At 32.1% G+C, this 13,239-nt stretch overlaps 1 protein-coding gene across 1 annotated transcript in view; it reads right to left on the minus strand.

Moving 5' to 3' along the window:
• LOC100920609 (mannosylglucosyl-3-phosphoglycerate phosphatase-like) overlaps positions 1 to 13,239 on the minus strand; it is a 101,415-nt gene that overhangs the window by 42,584 nt on the left and 45,592 nt on the right. Inside the window, exons 4-5 of the mRNA XM_003759397.3 lie at positions 9,959 to 10,106; positions 8,321 to 8,486 (exon numbers count right to left, since the gene is read on the minus strand). Coding sequence (XP_003759445.2) covers positions 8,321 to 8,486; positions 9,959 to 10,106 — 314 coding nt within the window. The remainder of the gene's footprint in view (positions 1 to 8,320; positions 8,487 to 9,958; positions 10,107 to 13,239) is intronic.

Here is a 13,239-nt window from a genome sequence, read left to right on the forward strand (position 1 = left end):
CCTCCTCCTCTTCATTTCATTCTCTCTCTCCTTTTGTCCCTCCCTCTCTTCCTGTCCCTCTCTTTCCCTGTCCCTCTCTAATTTTTGACACTTTTTACTAGCCCCATTTCATCTCAAGCTTTACCACTCTTAATTAGATGCTTATAATACCTTTTATTTTCTATTACTAGCCCTTGCTTCTATCTTCTTTATAGGACTTTTAAAATTCTGATTTAATGAGTTCCCTGTGCATTTACATTGATCTTTGGATCCCCTTTTCCTCCCCACTAAGAATTGGGGTGGGAAGTATACACATACATGTGTTTTTCTTCAGAAATTCTTTCTTGATCATAGGCTGACTTCCTCTGAAGAATCTTAGACCACAAAATTCTATCTTTTCTCTATAAACTCTGAAATCTCTTATCCCCAAATCTAGATGATATGTCAAATAATGCCTGACTTTCTGTACTTTTTCTATCACAACTTCCAAGATGAAGTAGTTGCATGCCTACAAAGTTCTCAACAGTTATCAGGTGAAATCATATGTGGAAGTTCTTCTGCCTTTTCAAGTATGAAATAATCATCAAAACAAAGTTAAAAATTACTATTCTAGTTTTGGCAGAGTCAGAGAAACCCAGAAGAAATCAGAGTAACTGAAGAAAATCTCTATCATATCATATTTCCATGCTCAGTTTGTGATCTGCTTATTGAGTGCATCTATTCCTTTTCTTTCCAAGTGGTCTGTCAGGTCTTCTTAAATGTTATTTCACTTGTGACCCCTATTTGCCTGAGAAATTTTTAAATGACCCCATCTTGAATCTGAGCCAAAGTATTTCTGGTAGTATTTTTTGCACATGCAGTGCAAAATGCACATATTGTGTTCAGAACCAAGACTACAATGAAATCCATGATATGTAATAAAGGCAAGGACTGCCAGAAATACTTCAGGTTGATTACACATTTGATTTTGAATAAATTTTTAACATTACATTCAGAAACCTCTTGGGATTGACATATTTTTCACAATCCCCATATTCAATAATGTGACCCCTATTGGGGGGGGGTAACAAAATTATAACAAAATTATCAGTAAATGTTTCAATTGCATACCACTTTTATACAGCACCTAAATATTTGAAGTCATGTAAAGTGTTTTGGGTGAAAAGGGGTTATGAGTGGAAAAAGTTTAAGAAGCCCTGGTTTATAAACAGTGGTATTAAACTCAAATAGATATGGGAGTCACAAAATCTTTCAAAATCTCTGAAGCTACTTATTGACTAAGGAAAACCACACATTAGTATTATCTATGTTCTATTATATTTTAATGTATTTTGTTAGATATCTCCCATTTCAAACTATTTTGAGAAGTATTTAGGAGTGTGTGGCCCAAATGTAGTGTGTTTGTGACTTTTGATTTACAATGTTTTAAAAATAAAATCGATTCCTTGTCTGTCTCTGTTCATTTTCATCTAACTCGTATTCTACCTTTTTCCTCCACATCCATGTTCCTAAAATAGTATATAGTTATCTTATTTGATTATGTAATGCTACTTTGATACTTCTTTAATCTATTCTTTGAATAATAATGCCCTTCCAGAACCATGTCTATCTACTTAGGTGTCCTCTTCTATCAAGTCTCAGTGATAACTGTGATGTTAAATTTGCTTTCTTGAAGCCATAATTCATTTTCTTTGTCACTCAAGATTTTGTGTATTTGTATATTGATACCTGAGGCCAGGATTTCATTTATTGGATTTCTGTCCTCTATGAATTTCTGCACTTATTCACTGTTATTTTTAGTACTTTTTAATTGTTGTCAGTCCTGTGATTTTGTTTAAATTTAAATAATATGAAGAACTTAAGAGAAAATCATAGCCTGGTGTTACAGTTGCAAAAAGACATCCTTTTCTTATGGTAACATTTTCAAGCTTTAAAACAAGCTACTATAAACATGCAAGCACAAATTTCTAATAGGATCAGGCAAACATTTGTCATATTCTATCAAAAACACAGTGCAAATTAGAGGAGTTAATAGAAGCTAACAAATAGGTACTTGGTAGTTTGCTTATGTTAGTTACACAGGGAACACAGTTACTTATTTGTAATTGTGCAAACAAGTCAAAGTGTAACAAGGAAAAATACTGATTCTTTGGAATGTTAGAAAGTTAACTTGTTAAAATTACTTTTATAGAAAAGCAATCAAGATTTACTGGCTAATATATCTTATAGTTTTATTGTTTTATCCTAAAAGGAAAAAGGCAAATGATCATAGGGCAAATTTATGAGGGATTTCTTTCAAGTAAATTCAATAATCATTAAGTAAATCTTTATTGTGTATATAGGATTATGCTAAACATCAGGAGAGAGATAAACATATAGTTTCTGAGTCAATGGTATAAACTTTCCACCATACAAATATACAAGTATCTATAATATGCCTAACAGTAGTGCCTGCAAAGTGTTCTGTGAGGACTGAGGGGCCAAAGGTTAGTACCACATATAGGATCAGAGAAAGTTTCATGAAGATAAGAGGCATTTAAGCTGAACTTTACATAATGAATAGAAATTCAACAGGTGGGCAAGAAGAAAACATTACAGTCAAAAGAAACCATGTAAGCAAAAGCTTGGAGGAATAAAATTGGGAAGCAGGTACTGGGGTAAGGGTGGGTGTCAGGAAGTAGTTCAGTTTTGTCCAAAATATGAGATACGTGGAATATACTACAATGAAATATAAATTTGGGAAAGTGTGGTGGTAGATTGTAGAGACTTTGCATGCCAGGAAAAATAGTATAAACTTTATTTGGTAGTTGCTAAAGGGTTTTAAGCAGAGGAATTGTATAAAGCTATATTTATTCAAGCAGTGTATGTGTGTGTGGGGTAAGTGTCAATATGAAAAAATAGGTTAAAAAGGGAAGAGAATGAAGACAGCATTCACTGTCAAAAGGACTTCAAAGGTCTTCTTGTCTAACCTATACTTTCACAAGACTCTCTTCTATGTTAATACCGAATAAGCCATCCAACCTTTGCTGGAAGATGCCTAGTGCTAGGATTTCCATTATTAGTTTCCAAGCCATACCAATTTTAGAAAACTACTTGTTATAGAAGTTTTTTTCTTATATCAAGTCTAAAGTTGCCTCTTTACAACCGATAACAAGTATTCTACCCTCTGAAGCCCAGGAAAACAATTCTAAATCACTCTTCTATGGGATAGCCCTTCAAATACTTTAAAAAACAGCTATCATATATTCCCCTTATGAGACTCCCTTTGGAATCTGCTCTCTTCTATGTTGACCATTTTGAGTTCCTTCAATGATCCTCATACTATATATAAGATTCTTCACCATCCTGGATGCCCCTCTCAGGATGCTCTTCCAACTGATCCAGGCTTTCCTAAAAAGTAGTCCCCAGAACTGGACATTAATAGTCTGGATGTGGCCTTACCAGAATAAGAATACAATGCAACTATCACTTCCCTAGTTGTAGAGATTATATTTCTTGAGAAGAATATAAGGCCTGGGTACATTTGCTTTTGAACTTGTCCAGGCATTCTGGAAAAAAATTCATAATTATGCTCCTCATTAAATTCGGCATGCCCTCTGACCCAATTATACCACTACTAGTTCTATAGCTAGTGAGATGAATCATATTAATGAAAGAAGAAAAGGACCCAACTGTACATAAACATTTCTACACTTCTGTAACTCTTTCTGTGGCAAAGAATTAAAAACTTAGGGATGCCCATCAATTGGGAAAACAAGTTATAATACATGTATGTGATAGATTATTATAAGATAAAAGGAATGGATTCAAAGAAACATGAGAAGACTTATATGAATTGATGCAGAGTAAACTGAGTAGAACCAGGAGAATTTATGCATTAATAGAATACTGTAAAGACTAACTTTTGAAAGATTTATGAATTTTGATTAACACAATGATTACAAGAATTCCAGAAATTCAAGATGAAACATGTTATTCTCCTGAAAGAGAAGTCATGGACTCAGAACAGAAATAATTGAGATATAAAACAAAATGTATTCAGGATTATCAAAACACCACACTCTAATGTATGGATACTCCAACAAAATAAGTCTGAAATTCTTGAAATTAGGTCAAAAATTCACATAACATACATAAAAGTAAATGGTTTTCTATAAAACTTCTCTATAAACCAGGACTTACTTCCTTTATAAATATTTATTCACTCCTAATATTGTTAAATACATTATTGTTGATAGAGAAAATTATCACTATCCCTCAAAATGATACATAAGTCAAGATTACTAGAGATACTCACATATTTAAGTGAATCTCTCTGGTGCTGACATTTGTTCTAAAGTATACAATTTAAAAAAAACAAATAAACAAACAAAAAGAATACAATCAAAACCTACCATGCCTTCACATTCCATGCTTCTTTTTCACATATTGTAAATAAATCCTCCTTGTAGGGACTATTCAAAGGATCAGAGAGGGCTTCCAGAATAGTACTTGGTGTCACATTCTACATGACACATTCCATTTTCTAATCACATATGTCTCTCAATAGTGTCTTTTATGCTCTTTCTCATATGTCTCAACTTACTTATTAACCACTGTATGGCTTTTCACAGCCCTTTGTATAACCCACAATTTAATCATTTTAAGTATGATTGAGTTTTTAGTTTGCCTGTTTTTTTGGAGGGGAGGGATTGAAATTTTTGGTGTTTCATTAGTTACAGCCTCATAGTATGGGTTGGATTGGAATCTTTCAATAACAAGTAATCTGGGCTAAGTAAAAGTCACAAATAAGAACTAGCTTGATCTGTATTTCCTAATTCTTTACACAGGTCACTGTCCACTGGCAGTTCCTGCCCAAGACAATTGGACAATATTAATTATGTAATTCAATAGCCTCTCTATCCATGTATATACCAGCATGCAGGCAAGCCATGTCCTTCATCTACTGTGCTTTTGATTATGTATGGTAGAACCAACTGAACAATCACAGATCTTACTGGATAGGCCTGTAGTGTTTACAGATTGATAGGTAAAATGATCATGTCATCTGTAGATCAAAGCATGTAGAAAATCTCAGTGTAAACAGAAAATAAAATTGAGATTTACACATTATCCTCCATGATCCTGACAAACACTTTTAGTGAGATTATATTTTCATATTTCACAGAGGCTGATATTTTATGGCTCTTTGAAAAAAGCTCTCTTCATAGTCATATTTGCTACAGAATCTTGAGTGACTTTAATATAATCATAGAAAAGCACTTTTTAAAAAATAGCTTTAAATGCTACCTTTTGACCTATAAATAATTTTTTTAAAAAATCAATTAGTAAGAAAACTAGTATGGTTACCAATCTGTTAAACACTAAGTTGCTTTTTTAAAAATTCCATAATAGTCATGTTGGGGGGAAAAAACAAAAAAAAAATCTCAGGAAAAATAAAGTTTAAGAATGTACACCTCATTCTCTATTCAGACACCATCAGTTATTTGTCTAGGGATGGATAGCATTTTTCATCATAAGTTGTCTTGGATCATCATATTACTGACAATAGCTAAGTCATTCACAGCTGATCATTTTACAACATTGTTGTTATTATGTACACAGTACATTTCACTTTGAATCAGCTTGTATAATTTTTCCAGGATTTTCTGCTCATCATTTCTTTTAGCACAACAGTATTTCATCACAATCACATAGCATAATTTATTCAACCATTCCCAATTTATGGGCATCCAGCCAATTTCCAACTCCTTCATACCATAAAGGAGCTGCTGCTCTAAATATTGTTACATATAGGAACTTTCCCCCCTTTTAAAAAAAATCTTCTTTTACATACACACTTAGTAGTAGCATTTCGAGGTCAAAAGGTGTACACACTTCTATAGCTCTTTGGGCACAGCTCCAAAGAGACCAAAAGCTCTTTGGGCTTTAGAGATTTGCTCTAAATCACCTCACTATTGAAGAGATCTTCGTCAATCAGAATTGATCATCGTATAGTCTTGTTGTTGCTGAGTATAATGCTCTCCTGGTTCTGCTCATTTCACTTAGCATCAATTCATGTAGGTCTCTCCAGGTCTCTCTGAAATCATTCTGTTGATTGTTTCTTAAATAACAATAATATTCCATAACATTCATATACCACAATTTATTCAGTCATTCTCCAATTGATGGGCAACCATTCAGTTTTCCAGTTTCTTGCTACTATAAAAAAGGCTACCACTGTACAGCTGTTTTCAAAGAAACTTCTAGGGAACTATATAATTTCAGTTTTTCTAAAATGGTATAATCTAAGAGATTATAATCTAATCTAAGAAAGTATAATCTAAATTGTAGTAGTAATTACATTACTCTCCTGGCCTGTGCTCTGTCTCTAAGTGATCACAAGCACACTTTTCTGCATTAGAATTATGACCAGGCTTCCTGCTCAATTTTGGTCACAAGCTCCAATGTGCTAATGCTCTTCCTTGCCTTGAGACCATCACTCAAAATTGCAATTCCAATCAGAGTACTAGCATAGCAACAAAGTCCTGCCTCAGTGCTAACAAAGAGCCTCCTGTAATCTCCGTCTGACTAACTGTTCGACCCCTACTATAAATCTATGGGTTAAGAATTCTGGAAGCCTTCACTGCTGCTGCTGAGTCAATGGCTTCTAAGGTCTCTTCCTGGTTTGCTGGGACTGGGGCTGTACTACTGCAGCTTGTGCAAGAGTCTCCCTAGTGTGGCAGACCTTTCCTGCCAACCTCCTAAATTACCATGAAGTGGAATTTTTTTGTGTGTGAGTTCTTCCATTCTACAATTATAGAGTGATTAATTAAAAGTATTATTTGTAGAGATTTGGATGAGAGCTCAGGTGAGTTCCTGCCTTTACTTTATGTTGTCATTGTTGCTTTATTTCCTGACTATTTTGTTTTTTAAAGGATTATTTTCTTCAGTATTTTTATGTCTCCTTTATCAAGCTTTACCAACCAATCATTTTTCATGATTTTCTTGCATCAGTTTCATTTCTCTTCTCAATTTTTCCTCTACCTCTCTTACTTGATTTTCAAAATCTTTTTGAGCTCTTCCATTGTCTAAGACAAATTCACATTATTCTTGGAGGCTTGACATATAGGAGCTTTGACTTAATTTTTGGATTGTAATAACAATTCTGTGGTCAGATTTTTTTCTGTTATTTACTCATTTTTCCATTCTATTTCTTGACTTTTAACTTTGTGAAAGTGGGAATCTGCTTCCAGGGTTTAGTGTACACTGTCTCAACCTTTAGGGTTTTTATGCATATGTTTTCAGTGATGTTTTACTAGAAACTTTTAAGTTTAAGTTTAAGTTTTTCCAGGGTGACAAGAACTAAGGAATGTTATTTACTACTCTCCTAATCTGTGATTTGGTCTGAGTGAGCACAAACCCTCTTTTCTGCCCTGGAATTGTAATGAGACTCTCTGATCCACTGCAACCACAAATTCTGGTGTTCTGGTGCTCTTTCTTGCTCTGAGACTGTCACATTTCTACCTGTTCTAATGTGGATTCTGCTATACCAAGAATTGTTTCATGGCATTATTTAAAGGTGTTTGATGTGGTTTTAAGGAAAGCTCAAGTGAGTCTTTGTCTTTTCTCCACCATATTGTCTCCATCTCCAACTGTCATTCTATATTTTGTGACAAAATGGAAGCTTTTATTCTCTGTACCTATTAGTCAATTATGATCTTGGAGTTGTTTCCTATCTTTATCTTTGTAAATGAGCCTGACATTTTCTCCGATAGTTCATTAGGTACGATATGATGAAGTCCTAAATTGGTGGTTCTATTGTTTTCAATGATAAAAACCAATCACAAAAAGAGCAAGATCTGTTCAAAATCACATATATTTGCTGTCCTCTTTATTTCATCTACAAATGTTCTCAGAACGATCTGGCTTAGCTGGGTTTCATTCCAAACTTTCTAGCATCTTTTCCACATGTTCTGCTGAGGTGTTATTATCAATAATGTTTTATCACTCTCTGTTATGTTTGCAAATGATCTTGTATTCTAATCAAATGTTACCTTTGAATACTATCTCTCTTCATTTTCTAAGAACATCAAGTTATTTGCTGACTAAGAATATTAAGATCTTTTGATCTCTGGATCTGGATAATTATAGCTAAATTTTTAAAAAAGCATTTTTCAAAGACTAATATATTTTTAATTTGCATGTATTTAATTTCATATTTTAACTAAAAATAATAAAAATTGATTAAAATATCTTTTTTGCTATTATTCTTTTTAAAAAGCATCTTTAAATTTATAAGCCTTTTCCACCTATATTATTTGAAATTTAAGGACAACTGGCAAAAATATATTATACATACCTCCCATCAAGATCCGGGTATTTGTAAACCCCATTTTCAAGTGCTTCAAGAAGCTGTGCACCTGTTATTCTGACAACTAGAACTGGGTCCACTATAGGAAGTATAGCCAAAAGATCATGCAAAGTGAAATCCCCTGCTGGATGAATTCGATCAGAACGAAGAGTACCTATAATAGTTATAGTAAGAAACAATATACTTCTTGATTTGATTCTTAACAGAAAAATATTCAACTCAATGATTTCATAAAGTCCAACATTTCAGAGTTCTTTATATCACATTGTCAGAAATATATTTTCCAATTATTTTCCCACTATTAACCCCATATTTTTCACTTTGAGATCTGTGTCTATCATATCTTTTTATTTATAAGATATATGCATGGGTAATTTTTCAGCATTGACCCTTGCAAAACCTTCTGTTCCAACTTTTCCCCTCCTTCCCCTCACCCCCTCCTCCAGATGGCAGATAGACCAATACATGTTAAATATGTTAAAGTATATGTTAAATACAATATATATCATATCTGTTTTTTTTAAGTTATACTTAAAAGCTATCTACTTTAAACCCATTATCATTGACTACTAGGGATAAAGGGACTTTAATCTCTAGTTTTCTCCTACTACACATAAAGCTTTCCAAAGTGATTAGAAGCTAACTCTTTTAAATACATTTACAGGAAGAGATTCCACAACCTTTTTAAGTAAGTTATTCCAAAATGCAAATAACTCTTAAAAATAGGACATTTCTCTCTATCTCAAGTCTTCTTGTGTGTATGCTTAAAACCAGTGCTTCTTCTGTCCTTAGAGGAAATGGGCTTTTGAACAAGTTGCTTGTTAAGACAAATGTTCAATGATGTCATCAAGAAAATACAGCATTTTTCAATTCAGAGGTAATTCAGAATAGCCAAGCCATTACCTAGGTTCCTGATTTATGTGATATATTGATAACACTTGGCATCAAAACAAGTTTAGTTCTTCTAAGGTGAAAAAGCATGCAGAGAACTCAACTTCAAACCAGGGTCCTATGACTAGATAAAGAAAATTTTATAGAACAAGCCAACTTTAAAGTACAGAGTAGAAGCAAAGATTCACTATTTAGCTTAAAGAAACCAATCTAGCTTTATAATTCCTTATTATCACATAGTTAAGTAAAGAAAATAGGACATAAGTACAGCTGTTTAAGATTTCTCCATTGAAATAAGTTTCTCAAGTTATCCAAAACTATCTCAGAGTCTAATGATTTTAAAACAAGACTTTCATACACTGAATTCAAAATCTACAACTTTAAGAGGAATCATAATTATCTCTATGGAAAATATAATACATTAAATATAAAATGTTTATTATGAGGTAAAGTCAAATTAAAAAGAAAACAAAGTTTAATTTTACAAATATGTAAACTACTTATTAATTCCACATTGATATCATTCAGCATAACAAAAGCACACCAAATGAAAATTTGATGCCACAGAATAGAATGTATTTCTGAATAGTAATTTTAAATCTATTTAAAATTAAATTAAATTTAATTTAAATTTAACTGTCCAAATGGTAGTAAGAAGCTTGACCAATATATGTTTCAGTTTAAAATCAATCTGAACTTGATCAACATTTTTAAAAAATTAAATAATAGAACCACCTGAATTAAGTAGTGCTACATCAGCACGAGTAGCTTCCAACATTGCATTAGTTACTAGATTTCCCAGATTGCTTTCTGATCTTCTTACAGTAACTGCACGTCCATCTAATTCCATGTCAATTGGACAGAGAACTTCTTTTAACATACACTAAAAGAAGAAAAAAAGAGCTATCTAAAATTAACTTATTTCTTCTATTTTTCTAACAGTCTTTTTTTCCTTTAAAATAAGTTTTCTCTCTCAGAGTAGTTTATGTTCTTTTTACTCTCTAGATCCCAATGGTACCTAAACATTGTAGCATATTCCAGAAAACACCTAAGGTTGAGAGTTTATATAAGGGTAAGAAATTAAGTACACTAGTATGTTAGTTTATTAGACCAGTCTAATAAACATTCAAGTTTTAGAAACTTCCATTAGATATCATTTTTGTACCAGACACAGGAAAAAATAAGAAATCCATTTCCCAATAAGTAATGGTCCTTTGAACTCCTCAGACAAACATTAGACACATGGTTCTGAGTGGGTTCCAAGAACCTGAAACCAACCTTCGGTCCAGGGAATCAGGACAGAGGTGCTACAAGTCTAGGCAAATACCAAGACATTAAAATACTAAACACAAGCACATTTTCTGGGCTTTTATCCTAGAATCTGCCCCTGGAATAGCAAAGTATATTATATTTAACAACACCAAGATGTTGACTTATCTTCCTTTGTCAGTTTTTTAAAGCCAAACTTGAACATTTTAAGTCCTCTACTTTTACCCTTATTACAATCGTATATGTATGCAATGATTCACTCACTAAATACTCAAGATTTTCATATCCTAAAATCTTGCCTAGATTTTACTGCCACCTAGTCTAGATTTCAGCAATGTCATCTAACTTTTATCCTATTAAACATTACATTTTTTCTTGTTATATTCATTAAATACATTATTATTCCATCTCTGTTATTAGATGGAAATTTCAGGTAGAATACATACAAATTTCTAATTCATAAAAATGGATGAAGTACAGTAATGAGTATATAGTACGATAGAATACCAAGATAACTGTCAACTAGGGACCAATGCAATATTTTTTTATTAGATTATACAAAATGTTCACAAATGTGGACATTGAGGCAAGAAAAAAGCAACTATTAAAATAGGTATATCTTAAGAACAATGCCTCTTTCCAATATGCATTGCAAGAAATTATGCATTAATAATATCTCAGTTATCAAGAATGACTAGGGAATGCACACCAAGTTTCCTGATAACTTAAAATTAATTTTGTACATTTTAAAATTCTTTTTTAACTACTAAAGATAGGAATGTTGCTTAACCAAATTAAATACTTTCTTTCCTTATTAAACAATGAATGTTAAATATAATAAAAAACATTTCCCTAATAATTGAGGAGCTTCATTATGACCAGATTTTATAATATTCAGTAATAAAACTGGGGGCTACTGTGTTTTGGGAGGAAGAATTCCTTAACCCTATATTTATCATTCTTAGTCTGGTATGTCATTCTTTCTCCTGTCTTGGGACATTTTCTGTTTTCTCTGTTATTTCCTATCTTTGCTGCCTATCCTCATTTCTATCCCCTGGTAACATGTCTGCTATTCACTGACTCTTGTCCCTGCTTTCCCCTTTCAACTTTTCTTTTTGTTTCATTGTTATGTTCCTGTCATTGTCCAGCAGATCCCGGCACCACTGAGCAATGGTAAAATTTCCCTTTATGCTATCCACTAACCAAATCCTGCTTCTGCTTTTTTTTAATTACTCAATGATATTGGCATTTATCACTTTTCTGTCTTTGGTTCATTGGGTTGTCTTGTCACTTCTTCTGTTTACAGGTTTTAAAAATTACTTTCAGGTTTATGGCTATCCTGAACACCTGAATATGCTAGACATCTCTGCCTATTAAGTAGTCTTCCTATTTGACTTATACAAAATTAAAAAATTAGGCTAGATTAAAAAAAAACACCTAAGTATCTATGAACTGAAAGAAATAAGATTGAACTTAAACTGTTAGTCTGTATAAATAAGATTTTCTAAATTCTAAAATACTATCCACAGCATTAGCATATCATTTCTTCAAAAGTCTAATGTTGTTAAATGAAACATTAAATCAGAAACATTTTCCCAAAGCACTTTGTATATATGAGAAGATAAGATTTTTTAAAGTATGTTGATCATTAAAGCCAGTTTATTTCTTCCTTAAAGTTATTAGTTTATTTTGACTTATACTTGAAATACCTCACTGGATATATGCCATTTATAAAAATACTTATTTATTGGCAGATGAACTATGTCAATGACACTTTCAGTAGATCAAGGAAAAGTTATGACTATATTTTAATTGCTCTCTAGTTTCTATGACATTTTGTGAAATGAAACAAAATAAAACAGATACTGAAGTTTAAGATGCCTTATAAGTGCTCAATAAATATTTGTTGAGTGAATTGATAATTAATTTATAGATTAAGTATTAAGACCACATTAAAAATTGTCTGAAAAACTAACAAAAAAAGTGAAGTTAGCATGAGAAAAATATTAGAATAGAAATCTTGAGTCCTAAAAACCAGAAAAGTAAATAGACCAAACAAAAAGATGATGAAATCACTGTCTACATGCTTAATGTTGTTTACATCTCTTTCTTTTCATCAATTGATTTTTCTATTATTATATGTTCAGAAAAAATGTGAGCATTAAATAAAGTAAACAATAACTTTTTACGACTACTTTATGTAGGACAATCTATATCTTCATATCTTCTATAAGACATCATTAAAATTTATTTAAAAAAAAACTTTTTATACATGGACAAAAGTTTTTATAGTTATATAAAGTGTTAAAATGCCATAAATGAGTTTTTCTTCAAGTTAAAAAGAGATACATACATACATATATATATATTTTAGACCTGAAAGTGATCTGAGATATCTCATCCAAATCCCTTACCTTATATATGAAACTGGGTCTGGGTCACTAAAAGGTTTAGTGACTTCTCTAAAGGATATAGGTAGTAGAGTCTAAACTAGAACCAATGTCACTAGGCTAATATTCTTTCCATTATACCATGGTGACTATATATTATATTAAAGGTAGAAATTATTTTTTGCTAGTATTTCAACTATCTAGTGTTACTAGTGTCATCTACTCAAAGTTTTCTAAATTTCTCCATAAGAGTACCCATAAAAACAAAACTGCAATCTTATCTTATGGAAACCTGTAATGGTTGATTAAAAAAAAAACCAATTTACTTTCATGTATAAGAACTATAGATGAATCATG

This window comes from Sarcophilus harrisii, chromosome 1 (genome assembly GCF_902635505.1).
Source record: "Sarcophilus harrisii chromosome 1, mSarHar1.11, whole genome shotgun sequence".
Taxonomy (NCBI): Eukaryota; Metazoa; Chordata; class Mammalia; order Dasyuromorphia; family Dasyuridae; genus Sarcophilus; species Sarcophilus harrisii.